The sequence below is a fragment of the Artemia franciscana genome, chromosome 17 (assembly GCF_032884065.1).
Source record: "Artemia franciscana chromosome 17, ASM3288406v1, whole genome shotgun sequence".
Lineage (NCBI taxonomy): Eukaryota > Metazoa > Arthropoda > Branchiopoda > Anostraca > Artemiidae > Artemia > Artemia franciscana.
The window spans coordinates 27,965,520-27,980,366 of NC_088879.1; the positions used below are offsets into that span (position 1 = coordinate 27,965,520).

The window sequence follows — 14,847 nt, forward strand, 5'->3', positions numbered from 1 at the left end:
TATCAAAATATAAACTAAACAAAAATGGTTATAATAAAAGAAAGAATGATATGGTTAAGTTACACTTTCTGGATGATTGGTCACAAAAAAATTTTTTTACAAATGCTTTCCGGCAATACAGCTTAGGCGAAACAAACACAAGAAAAGATTTAAAGACAATATAAAACTTCATGGAATGGAGTGAACAATGAATTTCTGATCAGATTGGATTGAAAAGGCAGCATATGCAACAGCTCTGTCTCCCTGTGTGCCTTGGTGCTGGCAAACACAGCAATGAGTATAGTCAATTATTCATATCATTTACCAATTAGCACTGCTATTGTCACTTCTATAGAATAAAGATTTTTTTTTTGTATCGTTGTGCATTCTTTTTCCTTGTTTTTTATACATTTAATTGCAATTTCCAGATAATGAGCTTTTAAATGAAATCATTTATTGGATACTTCTTGGTTAGTATTTTCAAATCATTATTCACGATGGACTTCAATTGTGTTGTTTTTCAATGGAACTACCAAACAAGGTTTTTCTCAAAATTGTGGGTGGGACAAGTTCCCCCCCCCCCCAATTGACACCACTGACTGCAATGTATTTGGTTTAATGTTCCTCATTCACGTCTTAAAGATTCTGTTATGACACCTACAAAAGCACATGTAAAAAGACATAAAAACTGATGCATATCTTTACGTTAAACATTAGAGAGGGGGGGCTTTTAGACCTGCCCTCCTCACAAATCCCTAAAATTACTTTGTATATATTTCTTGTTTATCCCATATTTTGAGTTTTGTTCAGTTTCCCCGCCCCCAGCATAGATTCGATAGATTCCCTAGCGCCAGTATAGCCTTTTTTCTCCTTTGGACATGACTTTATTTGATCTTACACAGCTTCCCAAACATTTTTTTTTACCTTCTCCTTGAGGCTCAAGGCTCTTAAAGAAGTAGAATAAAATTCACCATTAGAGACAAGAAAAGAGAAAGAGGACTCACTTATATCCATAACGAGAAAGAACATCAGCGTTCCTAGAGTGTCCAAACATGACATTTTCTCTGAGCTTATCAGCCAATTTCAAGAATACTTCTTTCAATTTAGATTCTTCTTCAAAGAAACCAACAACTACTGATTCATCCTTGCTAATAAACGATTTGATATCTGAATCAGATTTCAATTCCTTGGCTGCTGGTCCAGCTTGCGCTCTCATATATTTGATAATTCCAGCTATAACAAATTTATTTAATTAATTCAATAAAATAAAGGGAGTGTCAACACTAAATGGGAGGCCGAGTTATATTACTTTTAATAACGATGTGTCTATCTGGCAGATTTTGATCCTTTGTTTGGCAGATAGAAATGTCCCAAAGGAAATCTTTCTGTTCTGGTGAAGTAATTCCCCATTTACGATGAGATTTTTAGTAAATCAAGATTTAGCTAGTACTAATTTAAGCCAATCAGAATTGTTCATAGAATTTTTCATCCAATCAGAAGCAGTCAATAAAAATCTGACTGGCACAGTCTCAAGAAGCAAATTCTGACAAGTTTGAAGTTAATTTTTGCACTGTGTCTCTTTCAAATTCAGTAAATATATGTGTATCTTCAAAAGGTCAACTCCTGCCTAGATCTTATTATCCTGTCTGAAACTCATTTCCATTATAGTCTTAAATATGGTTAAATTATTTACCAATGCAAACACAAAGCCAATATTAGCCATATTGCGAAGTAATTGCAATTGTGCCCAGAATGAAGTTGCATCTGAGAATCAGTTACCCTAATTTGTCTCACCACTGATTATTAGGAATTATTAGGAATGAAAAAAGAACCAAATCCGGCTTTTCCAAGTGGGGACCTTGTCTTTGAGAACTTCTGGGAACCATCAGTTTTAAAAGTTGTCTTAATTTATTCAATGTTTGTTGCTTTAAGAATCCTTCAATGGGTTGCGATCTACTTCATAAAAAAACTTGAAATTATTATAATTTGACAAAAATTTAAGATTGCAAATACTTGGCACAAATATACAATATATTCAAATTGCAGTGCTCCCTACAAGTAGGCTGCTATAAATAATGTTCGACAAAAAAAAGATATGGACAAAATATTATAATTTTCTTCTTAGGTTAAAATTTTTAAGAGATTGTTGCATCTGTTTTGCATGAACCATTTCTGTTATATTTAAAAATTTTTGTCCAGTACAACTGACATATCATTTTTTAAGTTTTGCATTAAGAGTAAATCAGAAGAGGAAAGTGATTCCACATCCAATTGTATTTGCAAATAGAATCAGCACTATTATAGTATTTTTTTTGAAGCATCAAGATAAGAAAGATCAGAGATCATTTATCACCTGAGTTTCTGCAGCTTTATCAAATTCTAGTTTAAGTCTTTTACAATGTCCACACCTATAAAATAATGTTTTTTGCAGAAAACATATTTTTTGTACTTAATCCCTTATTAAATCGAAAAACTAATCTTCTACCAAATTGCCCTCCAAATGTGGACCACTAACGAATCTCTAATCTCATCTTTATAACCTCTAATCTCATCTCTATATCCCATATCAACTCTCTAATCTCATCTTTATATTAATAAATCAATTTTGTTCGAATTGTTGTGAGTCAGGAAAATAGAGAGAGATCTCCTTACTAAGGGCATAAACATTGTACATGTATGCTCATTTTAACCAATATACACTGTTTGTTAAAAAATAAATATGAAGATCAAGTCAAAAACTTAATGAATGAAAAAACATTTCTTAATATATATCCTTCTTTTTGGTCATGTCTGACAGCAGCTTTGGTATCTTGTCTAGTAGCTTCAATTGTGTGTGTGTGTGGGGGGGGGGGTATAGAAAATTTTAGAAAAAGGTATGTTTCTAGATTTTGAAAGATGCTATCTTTGGGGAGGGAAATTTCACCAAAAATGCCTTTTTTTGGTATTTTCTTTGAAAAAAATTGAAAACAACAAACAACCCCCCCCCCATAAATTTTTATGACTTGGTACCCCTGATGTTGTCAGCTTTATGGTTCCCAAAAAAGGAAACATGGCCTAGGATATATTGAGAATTAGTTGGACGTCTTAGGTGAAAGTTTACTCAATAGATCTAAAGCATGATCAGTGTTTGGTTGGCATGAGAGGCCAGATTTGGAGCCAGATAAAGTAATAATTTTTTGAATTTCTAATTGGGTTTGATGTACATTTAAAAGATCTCCAAGAGCTATCTTACTAACAGTCATCACAGCAGACATATCACCAAATAACCTGCCCAGATGTATTGCATAAGTGGTAAGATCCGCCATAAGATTCAAAGAGGTCGGAAAAAGGCCGGGAGCTGTGTTTGGTTGTGCATACATCACCAAACAGAGTTTCAGAGCAGCTATACATAAGGAGGGGAAGAAAGCATTACAGGCGGACAGTTTCCAATTATTGAACCTTTGATGAAAATTGTAAGGTCATCTTCATAAGTGTGAGCACTTATTTGGGTAAACTGCCAGGACAAGGGAGGGAGGGGGGTAATCAGAGAAAAATATATCTTCACACCATTATTTTTTTAGGGGGTGAAGCGAGGCAGTGTGTCATTCCGACCAATCTCAGAAGTGAAGAATTGTCCTTAGCTTCTCCCTCTATTTCTGAATGTATGCTGAAAAAATGGTTGGTCCCTCACCCAAATTGTAATTTGTACATGGGAAAAGGCGATTCAATACTTTAATTACTGAATGACAACAAATATTTGTATTTCTTTCACAACAATGTACCAAGTCTGCTTGGCTTGTTTCCTTTCTTTCGTCCCTTACTTGAAAATGATCATACTTGCCATAGGAAATTGGTCCTACATTCCATATAAAACTCATGAACTCTTACCCTCATAATGAGAATACAACACAACAAAGATTATAGATTAATATTGAGGAGACACAAAATGTAGTTTTTTTGTACCTGCTTCTCTTGGGCCATTGTATTCAGCATTGACTTCCCCATTCTTGAAAATCTTGAGAGTTGGATATCCTCGTACTTCATATTTGCTACAAGTGTCTTTGCCTTCTTCTGTGCAGTCAACCTTCACTAATTGAATGGGTGGATCATCTTTCACCAGCGTTTCTGCAGCTTTATCAAATTCTGGTTTAAGTCTTTTACAATGTCCACACCTACAAAATAATTGTGCTTAAAAAAAGAAAGAATAACAAACCCAAGGTCATATGCATATTCACCACTATAAACCACTTATCTATTCAACCAAAAACTATATTTGGAACGAAAAAGTAATAGAACTTCCCAACAGATAGTTTACAACATTAGAAAGGAGCAGGTAAGTTGAAAGGTCTTTTTCAAAGAACATTTTGCTGAACAATTTGAACTATTGTCACCCCAAAAGATGTGACACAACAAAGTTATCCCATCAAATAGGTTCAATGTTTCAATCAGGTTTAATTAAAAAAAAAGGAAATAGCTAAATTTAAAGTACACTACTCTGTGACAAAACTCACGTTGAGACCCATAAACATTAAAGATACTTCAAACAGATAGTTTACAACATTAGAAAGGAGCAGGTAAGTTGAAAGGTCTTTTTCAAAGAACATTTTGCTGAACAATTTGAACTATTGTCACCCCAAAAGATGTGACACAACAAAGTTATCCCATCAAATAGGTTCAATGTTTCAAGGTTCAATCAGGTTTAATTAAAAAAAAAAGGAAATAAATAAACTTAAAGTACACTACTCTGTGACAAAACTCACGTTGAGACCCATAAACATAAAAGATTCTTCACTAACACGCAGTACGGCTCCTACTTCACTCTTCAACACAACCACACACCTCCTCATTATATAATCTCAGCTCTTTTGGAAGCATGTTCCACAGTTTAACCCATGCTACATCCGGGGAAAAATCTGAACGTACTATTGGAGTTCGTCTCACATGAAGGTTAAAGGCAGAGCGCGTGTTTCGATTATGTTATTCAGATATTAATCAAAACAGATTGTGGAAGGGAGATGGAAGTAAACCAGATAAAAATTCAAAAACAAAAACTGAGCACGACAGACAGTAAAGGGAACCAAGGGACAGATAGTCGTCTACATTTCCAATTATTTCCAATGCAAATGCCCTTTATATCTAAAAAAATAGCCTATAAAAAGTGTTAACTACCTCATTAATGGATATACAGCTGTAGTCTATGCTCTTTTCCTTAGAATGCAAAATTCTAAGCATGCTGAGACAATTTTCAATTGTGTAAAAAGCAGCTTACCTAAGTTCACAGAGAAAAGAATTACTGTGATAAGCAAGATTAGTGGATTGCACAAACGAGCAATTTTGTTGAGTTATGTGGACACAGGATTCATCTTGTCCAATTATTTGTCCTCAACACTTTGTGACCTAGGAGCAAAATTTTTCTACTGCTTGAAAAATTATTCCAGAAAGAGATGACTAAACATTTTGAATGTTCCTTTTCAGTTGCTTGATAGTTTGGTTAACAAAATTGGATAATCTCAACTTGTTCTTTAGCAATAAATAACATTAAAAACAAATAAGCAGGATAGGATAATTTTCCTCTCAGGGAAGTGGTTCCATGTTAAAAATCAATTTTTGCAAATATGCAAGTGTTGCATAGACTCTCAACACAGATCATTAAAAGCAAAAAAAGGATGTAACATGGCATAAAATCTGCAAAATTGTGGTTTCTTATAGAATAGCAATTTTACTTTCTCAAATTGTCTCTTTCTTTGACATTCCTGTTGTAGGAAAATTACATAGTTTTCCAATTAAAGGTAAGCTTTCAACTCCAGTAATTGTTTGATGAAGCAACTAAATTTTCCAAGTTGGTGATCAAATTGCCATGAAAAACAGGTTTTTGCTCCTGTGTCAAATATCACTGATGGTGTGAATTTTAAAAGACAATGAAAATATATAAAAAGTTTCATTACTACCAGAAAAATTTGATCTTAGCATCAATAGTCTTGGGCTACATCTGGGCATTAGGAGGGAAGGTTAAGATAAAATGTTCTGCTAATAAAAACAATTAACAAAAAAGAAGATTATTACTGAGGTGAAAGCTCCCCAGTTTGTTGGTATTGAAAAGATAAAACCCACTAGCAATTTGTGAGAGCCAACTTTGTCAAATAGCTGATTATGATCAGGTCACAGAATGCAGATTCAAAGGAGCTTTCACTCTTTACTCTAATTTACAGGCACTTGAAATAGCATTCACCAGCCCACTTCTTGGAGCTGAAGAGTTTTGGCTCCTACCAAGAGGATGTTTCAAGAGTTATGTTGTTGGCAACCTAACAGCCAACTGCTTACAACTAGCTAACTGCTGTCACCATGGTAGAGATGACCACATTTCATCAAAATACAATCCTTATAATCACACAGAAATGTTGAAACTGTGCCTCCAACAGTCAATTGTGCCACCATGCTGCTTGTCCCTTTAATAAGTTTGAGCAAAACATTACCTTAAATTGCACTTGCTAGTGATAGGATGAAACCTGTGTCTGCCAGCTACAGTGGTGGTAGTTAGTCCTCTGTGGGGTCCCAAGCAGTGGTCCATGGTTTATTGAGCCACTCCTTATCCACTGATGACTTGAACACGTCCATGCTGGTAGATGTCACTGTTTTTTCACTGAGGGAGTTCCACAAGCTGACAACTTTATTTGAAAAGAATTTGTTCCTTGGTCTGGTATTTGCTCGTTTCTGGAAAAGCTTATGAGGGTGAACACACGTTCTCAACATGAGAACTCACTTATTATCACATGAAAACATGAGACAATAAGTGAAGAATTTGAAATTCTGCTGAAATATGAACAGTAAATGTTAGACAAGGTTCCTTTCTTAAGTTGACTCTTGCCAACATGAGACAATAAGTGAAGAATTTGAAATTCTACTGAAATATGAATGGTAAATGTTAGACAAGGTTCCTTTCTTAAGTTGCCTCTTGCCAAGATTTGATTAAATCTGCATCCAAGAACACTTTCTGACAGATGACAGCATAAAGCTTAAGAAAACCTCCTTGAGCTTATATTGTGCTATTTCGCCTGCTCAAAGATCAGGGAGCATTGGCAACCCATTAGAAGGCCTTGCTCTGATTACACACTCCAATCCACTGCCTCCAATATGTAGTAAGCAAGAAGAGTATTTACAAGCTTTCCAAAATGATAGTGTAATCATAGTAAATGTTCATTTGCCAACCAATTACTATGACATTTGTTCTACATCAAAGTTGTCAAATGTATGCAAGAAGCTTGGAAAATGCCTTGTAAGTTGGGTCGGGAATGCTTGTCCTCAAATTATCCTTATGTGTTTCATTTGCAGCTCATTGTCAAATATATCTTCAAACTCCTTCTCTTCAGTTACCGCTTTTAGCTGAAATCACTGTTGCCTTATGGAAAAACTAACATTACATGTTTTTCAAATTATGGTCATAAACCAGATAGAGCATGTCAATAAAGACATTAAGGTTCTGGAAAATATACTGCTAAAGGGTGTCTTGCCTGCAGGAAATCTATTACCCAGCAGACTAGCTAAACTAACACTACAAACGCTTGAATATAGGAGAAGAAGAGGTGATGCCACTCTAATGTGCAAACTAATGGAAGTCATAACTCTCTCAGCTTTATTTCTAGTTATTGGTCATAATTTAACAGCCCCAGCTCATTGTCTGAAACACATAAAGCATTCAACCCGAACCACAGTGTGCACTGAATTGTTTCCCTCAAGAACTGTCAATAATTGGAACCAACTCTCTCATAAACAGTTACTGTTGAGTCTTTTGACATTTTCCAATGAAGACTGGATGCTGTGTTGTCCTCAAGGGAGTGGAAACTTAACTAAACAGCAACTGATCATCCAACTGCACCTAGTCACTAAACAATACTGAAAACAACTTATCAGTCATCAATACTGAGGCCTCATTAGCAAAAATCCTTAGATTCATCCAAGCTGTAATTTAAGGTAATGCTCCATGAGAGATTTTGCTGCTTGTTGTTTTGTGTCTGGTTTTCAGTTAGTCCCTGATCAAAATCTCAGATCCCTTCCAATCACACAGGAACTACTGATAGACCCATTCTTTGTTAATATTGTATTTTTATGTGCTTTCAGACTTAGGAGATACTATTTCTTTTGAGAGTTGATTTCATAGATTGACTACTATCTGGCTGAAGAAGTGGCTTTTCTCCTTGGTGGTGCATTTTCTTTCAGATTTTTTTTTATGTTACATGGTGTAAGGAGATTGGGAGATTAGGAAGGCTGTTTTAGTAGACTTTGGCGGGAGGGGTTAAAATCACATCTCTATATTGTTTGTGCATGTACACGACTTTGATATGACATATGTATTCTTAGTAGGACAATTGCTGCAAGCCACTGATCATTTGGTTGCTCTGTATCAAACTTCCCCAGACTTTTTTTTTAGGGAGATGCCAAAGACATAGACATGGTTATACCAGTGCCTTTTAGTGTTTCAAGAACACACCAGGATCACCATTCCAGATCAGTGTCATGTACCAGGAGACCAGCTTGAGACTGTCCTTTGATGGTGCCAAGAGACTGGAAAGAATAAGGTGACATAGTCTTGGGTATTCCACCATTCCAGGGGTCTTGTATCTGCCAACCTTCCAACACTATCATGGTCACTCTAGATAGATTGCTGATAAAAAGGTGTGGTTGCTTTCCTCACCAGTTTTAAATCGTTGCATAAAGGATGAGGAGGCTTGTTAGAAGATTGTTGCATCATGTATATAGGGTAGAAATTAAAAAGGATTGGTCCAAGAACAGTAGTTTGAGGAACACCAACTAAAACATGTTGTGCTACTCCTTTGTTATTATAATATGTAATTTAAAAAAAGGGTTGTGCAAAAGGCTGTTTTCAAACTAAGTACAAAAACAATACAAACCAACAGATCCAGCAAAGTTTTGTAAATTGCCAAAGGTTATATCTAATAACACTACAAGAGAGTAGCTCTTCAAAGGAAAAAATAAATCAACTTAATTTGCAGCTTTGGGCAATCTAAAACAAATTCCTTGTCAAGCTCTGGAGTTTATGATTGAAGTTGTTTTCATTGTGGTGTAGTGACCAGGTACATCTGGATGATCCATAGCTTTCCAGTCAAGTTTACACTCCCTCAAGGACCACTCAGCATCCAGCCTCCATTTGAAAATGTCACCTGATTCAGCAGTAGCTGTGATATCACAGGTTTATTCCAATTGTTGATGATTCTTGAGGAAAACAATTGAGTGTGGACTCTGGTTGAGCTAGACTTCTTAACAAGGTTCAGCCAATGATCTCTGGTTCTTTAATTAGGACCAATAATAGGAAATAACACAGGGAGTGTGTAGGCTTTCATTAACTTATAGGTTAGATTGGCATCACCCCTATTTCTCCTGTATGCAAGTGTTGGGGGTTTCAGCTTAACTAGTCTTGCAGGGTAAGAAAGTTCCTCATGCCAGATATCATTTTGGTGGCATATCTGCACATCTTCCAAAACTTTAACCAAAAGGTTAGAGACATTTCAACTTTGAGCTTGGATCAAAATAGTCCTTTACACAGAAAACTAATGACTTTTGGGGAACAAATAGAAAGGGTACATTTAATCAGCCCCAGAGCTGAACTAGGACCAGCAGCAGACTTTTCAGCATGGGTACTAAATTTAACTCATTGTCAATAGTGACTCCAAAGTCTTGCTCACCACTTACAGAGGAGATTGGGTGGCCTGAGAGTAAAAAGAGTAACAAGGATTTTTTCTAAAGTGAGCTGTCAATTAAATATTCCCAGAAATAAATAATACCTTAATTTAATCCTAGGAGTGTCTTCCACTGGTTGATTGGTATTAAGGGTGCAAAGCAGATCTATGTGAAGAAAAATTTAAGCTATTGCTTTGGTGGATCAAAACACTTTCATTTCTAATAAAATTGGGCCAGATCCCAAAAAATTTACTGATGGTTTAATGTGTGATGAATTTATCATGTGTTGTTTAATGTACTGTATGCTTTATAACAATTATGATATGATGGTTGTGCTGGGACAAATTCATTCTTTTATAACTTCTAGAGGTGTCTCTGCTGACTTTTCTGACAAAGGAACAATGAAAAAATATTCTGTATATCATTCAATTCCCCCGAAAAATCCACTGTCCATCAATAATGCATCCTCTATTACATTTTCTTCTCCCAATTTTTGCTTTGTCAATTCGAACTATTTTCCCTAGGCTTCATAAATGACCACTATTTTGCACAATGAAATTCAGAAGAATTTCAGTGCAAAAACTGCCCCAATCTTCTGTTTCATCACCTCTAGGGTGTCCCATATATATCCTATCTCTGTAAGCTCAAAATATCATCTCTAATGTATGATGGAAACAAGCAAAGAATTCTACTAAGTAGAATAACTTAAAATCATGGATGAAAATGGAAAAAAAAGATGATAATATGATTAATTGAAACATACTGTATAAAGTGAGAGTTTCATTAGTGACATTTTCTTAAGTTTTGTATGTAGCCTGGGGCTATATCTGGGTCCATTAGGAATAAGGTGTATTGGAAGCAAACCACATATGGTGAATATATACAAGATTCCATAACTGAGGTAGGGATAAGGTGAACACACTAATTGAAACTTTTTTTATGCTATTTCTAAATTATGGTATCTGCTCAACTTCCAAATGTACCCTCCTCCCTCCTGATCCCATATATAGTCCCAGGACATAGGTTTTACAATACAAAAAAAAAGAAATTTAAACAAAGTTGTGTACTGACACCCAATTTTTCTGCACAGACCTATTATGAAATCAGAATTGTCTTATTGGGATATTTGTAGCTTACAACATAATTTAGGCAGGATGAAAGTAAACATATCACTTGAATCTTTTTTTATGCTCTTTCATTATTTAATAATTGCTTCTGGGGCAGGTTCCATTTTGAGCCCTTAAAGGGCTCAGAACAGCCCATGGTCACCAAAAGCTTAAAAGTATGTTTAAAAAAAAATGGCTAGTAAAAGAAAATTATCATTTGTAGTTGATTCAGGAATGACAATTATTACTTTCCTTGGTCTTAGTAATAAAATTTTGTTTTTTTTTAATTACAGAGATTTTCAAAAAGCACTAAAAATCCCTCAAAAATGACATCAGTTTTGCTGTGATGTCAATTTTGAGGGGTCTCAGGCATTTTCAAGAAAAATCTAAAATATATTCAAAATAACATTTTTACTATTAAACTAAGGAAAATAATAATTCCTATTCCTGAATCTGCAGCAAATGGCACTTTTTCTCACTAGATAGTTTTAAATATATTTTTAGACTTTTTGCAACTATAGACTGTTTTATCTTTTGAGGACCCTTTAAGGGCTCAAACTGAATTTTTCCCCAAAAAACAATTATTGAACTGTGATAGAGAGAGAGACACTTTTTGAGAGAGAGAGACACTTTTATTATACATATCATCAATATACAAAACAAACCACATCAGCCACTTTAGAAAGTCAGAGACTTGTTAGTAGTGGCTGATAAACATTAATGAGCACCAATACCAACAACATTAACAAAAAAAAAAAAAAAAAAAAATAAACAAAATGAAACAAAAAAATTGGGAACAAGAAAACAACAGGAAAACAAAGAATAAGAAAAAAAAAAAAAAAAAAAAAAAAAAAAAAAAAAAAAAATCAATAAGCCATCCAATTTAAATTATTTATTTATTTTCTACTCAGAAGGTGATTCTTCAGTCTACTCTTAAACTGGCTAATATTTTCAGATAACCTTATACTCATTGGTAAAGAATTCCACACTACTGGTCCAGCAAACTTGGGACCAAAACTTCCCCTCTGAGAGCTGCGACACTCATATACCAAATCATCCATATTTCTAGTCTCATAACTGTGGTATGAAGAATTCCTTATAAACATTTGACGAAAAATTTCAGGGGACAAACCATAAATACTCTGAAATACAAATATAGCAAGTTGATAATCATGAAGTTGGCTAACATTAAAGATCATAAGTTTCCTATAGCAATTAACTGTATCATTTTCACCATGGACATAATTTCCTAGTAGTCTAATAACTTTATTTTGTAAAACCTGAACACGTTTAAAATTTGTATAAAATCCACCAGCCCATATCACACAACCATAAGAAATATAAGGCATGACAATAGAATGATAAAGAGTTAAAAGGGCAGAATGAGGTAACTGATTTCTCAGACGCCGAATCAATCCAAGCCCTCTAGATACCCTAGCTGCCACCTGATCACCATGTGCTTTCCAATTCAGATTTTGATCAAGCTGGAAACCAAGGTATCTCACCACAGCTACTTGTTTCAATGGCCTATTACAAAGAAATATTTTTCCATTTAAATCAACTGGACTTCCTTTCCTACTAAATAATATAAAATGAGTTTTTAAAACATTCACTGATAAACGGCTAATCTTTGTAAAAATTAAAAGATGACTTAAAGCTTGATTAATTTTCTCCACAAGATCATCAGCATTTCTTGCAGCAGCTGAAAATACCGTGTCATCAGCGAAAGAAGTATTAACAACACCCGGAACATAAAACCGCATAGTATCTACATATACAAGATATAGTAAGGGACCCAAAACAGAACCTTGCGGAACACCAAAACTTATAAAAAATTTATTAGATATAACATCATCAAAACATACACGTATCGACCTCCCTATCAAATAAGATTCAAACCACTTTAAAATACTACCTGTGACTCCAAGTGACCTTAGCCTATCAATTAAAATTTTAAAATCAACTGTGTCAAACGCTTTTTTAAAATCTATAAAAACCGATAAAGTCATTTCACCATTCTCCATTGATGTATTCAGAAAATCAAGAAAATGCTGCATAGCATGAACAGTAGAATGTCCTTTCCTGAATCCGAACTGACTATCACTTAAAAAACCATGTTTTGTTAAATGTGCATAAAGCTTTTTATGCATAACTTTTTCATACATTTTCGAGAACACCGACAGTAGAGAAATCGGTCTCCAGTTAGTCAGATCAGTCTTTGAGCCACTTTTGTGAAGAGGAATCACTCGCGCCTCTTTAAGCTTTTGCGGGAATTCTCCCGATTTCAGTGATAAATTAATCATGTAAACAAGGCATGGTAGGAGATAAACCATAATAAGCTTGAATGTCTTAAGGCTTATACCGTCACTACCTGAAGAGTTGGACTTAATACTATTTACAATTTCTTTCAACTCCTGCATATTCGTTTCTTCAGCCTCCATTATTAGTCCCAGGCCTCTATCATCAATGAAAGCTTCCTCACTTGTTCCTTGACTCAGTGGCTGGTCTTGCTTTTGAACCACTTCACCAATCGTCGAGAAGTAGGCACCAAAGTGATTCACAATGCTCTGCTTGCCTTCATAGACTTTTCCATCCACAATTAGTGAAGTTGGTGTATTTTTCTTCTTGTCACTACCCAACACTTCTCTCAAAACCTTCCATGTTCCCCTTGAGTCCCCCTTTGTTTCCCCAAGTTTCAATTCATAATAACTCTTGACACAAGATCTTCGTAATGTATTCACTTGATTTCTTATTTTTTTGAACTCTTCAAACATATCAGCACTTTGGCAATCTAAAAATGACTGATACAGTAGATTCCTCTTCTTAATCATCTGAATAAGTTCTGATGTAACCCACGGCTTTCTCGGTGATTCCCTTGTATTTCTCAACACTTTTAGTGGACATGTTTTATCATATATCGGCTGGAGAATATTCATAAAAATATCAAATGCATGGGATGCATCTTCTGTCTCATCAAAAACTGGTTTCCATGAAACCTTACTAAGTTCCTCAGCAAGGTTTTCCATATTCTGCTTCCTTAATTGCCGCATTTGCTTTTTTTCTGCCTTTTTCTCTTTGGCAATTACTAGTGGCACAGAAGCTACAACTGGGAGATGATCCGAACATGGGAATACCAGAACATCAGCAGCACTAGATTTCAGGTACTTTGAACTAACAAAAATGTTATCTATTATAGTTGCTGAATGACTAGTTATACGTGTCGGGACCCCAACAAGGGGAAATAAATCATTTGAAACCATCAAATTTAAAAAATCAAGATTAATAGCATGTAAATCATACAAATCAAAATTAAAATCTCCCATACAAATAAAATCTAAATGACTAGATTCCGCAGCTCTCATTAATATCTCAAATTTTTCCGTGAAATCCTGCAAGCGAGCACAGGGTGGTTTATAAACCTCACTTACAATAATTTTTTTTGAGTCAATAGCCAGTTCAAGAGTAAACGATTCAACCTTACCCTCTATCCAAACATTGACATCCCCCCTTTGACGGCAAAATATCCCATTTTTTACAAGGAATGCTAGACCTCCCCTTGCCATCAGCTCACGGTTTTTCACAAATAATTGGTAACCTGGAAATTGAAATGAAGGCAGAAAATGCTCAGAAGTCAAAAAAGTCTCGCAAAAACCAATAACATCAAAATAGCTATTAGACAGATCTAGCAAATGCAAGATATCATTATAACTTGTAGTTAGATGACAATTCCAATGGCATACACTAAGAAAATTCTCACTTTTTTCCCATGACGACGACGTAACTGGAATATATTTACTCAATCTTTGGCAATCAAAATCAATTGCAAAATTATCATTTGCTATTCCATCGCGAAGTATATCATTCAGTCGAAAAGGGTCAGATTCAAATTTTCGCAACCGATTCATGCCATTCAACTGATCAGACATATAGTACGTAAATAATCAGTTTGCGAATCATTATAAACGCATAGTTAACCTATATGAATAATTTTTTTTTTTGCAATACGGGGACAGGTGGAATAATAATGAAAAAAAAAAAAAAAAAAAAAAAAAAAAAAAAAAAAAAAAAAAAAAAATGGGTTCTCCATAGG

At 34.8% G+C, this 14,847-nt stretch overlaps 1 protein-coding gene across 1 annotated transcript in view; it reads right to left on the reverse strand.

The window, feature by feature from the left end:
- Window positions 1-14,847, reverse strand: part of LOC136038099 (protein disulfide-isomerase A3-like) — a 33,760-nt gene that overhangs the window by 16,939 nt on the left and 1,974 nt on the right. Inside the window, exons 2-3 of the mRNA XM_065721110.1 lie at window positions 3,922-4,130; window positions 984-1,212 (exon numbers count right to left, since the gene is read on the reverse strand). Of these exons, the coding sequence (XP_065577182.1) occupies window positions 984-1,212; window positions 3,922-4,130 (438 nt within the window). The remainder of the gene's footprint in view (window positions 1-983; window positions 1,213-3,921; window positions 4,131-14,847) is intronic.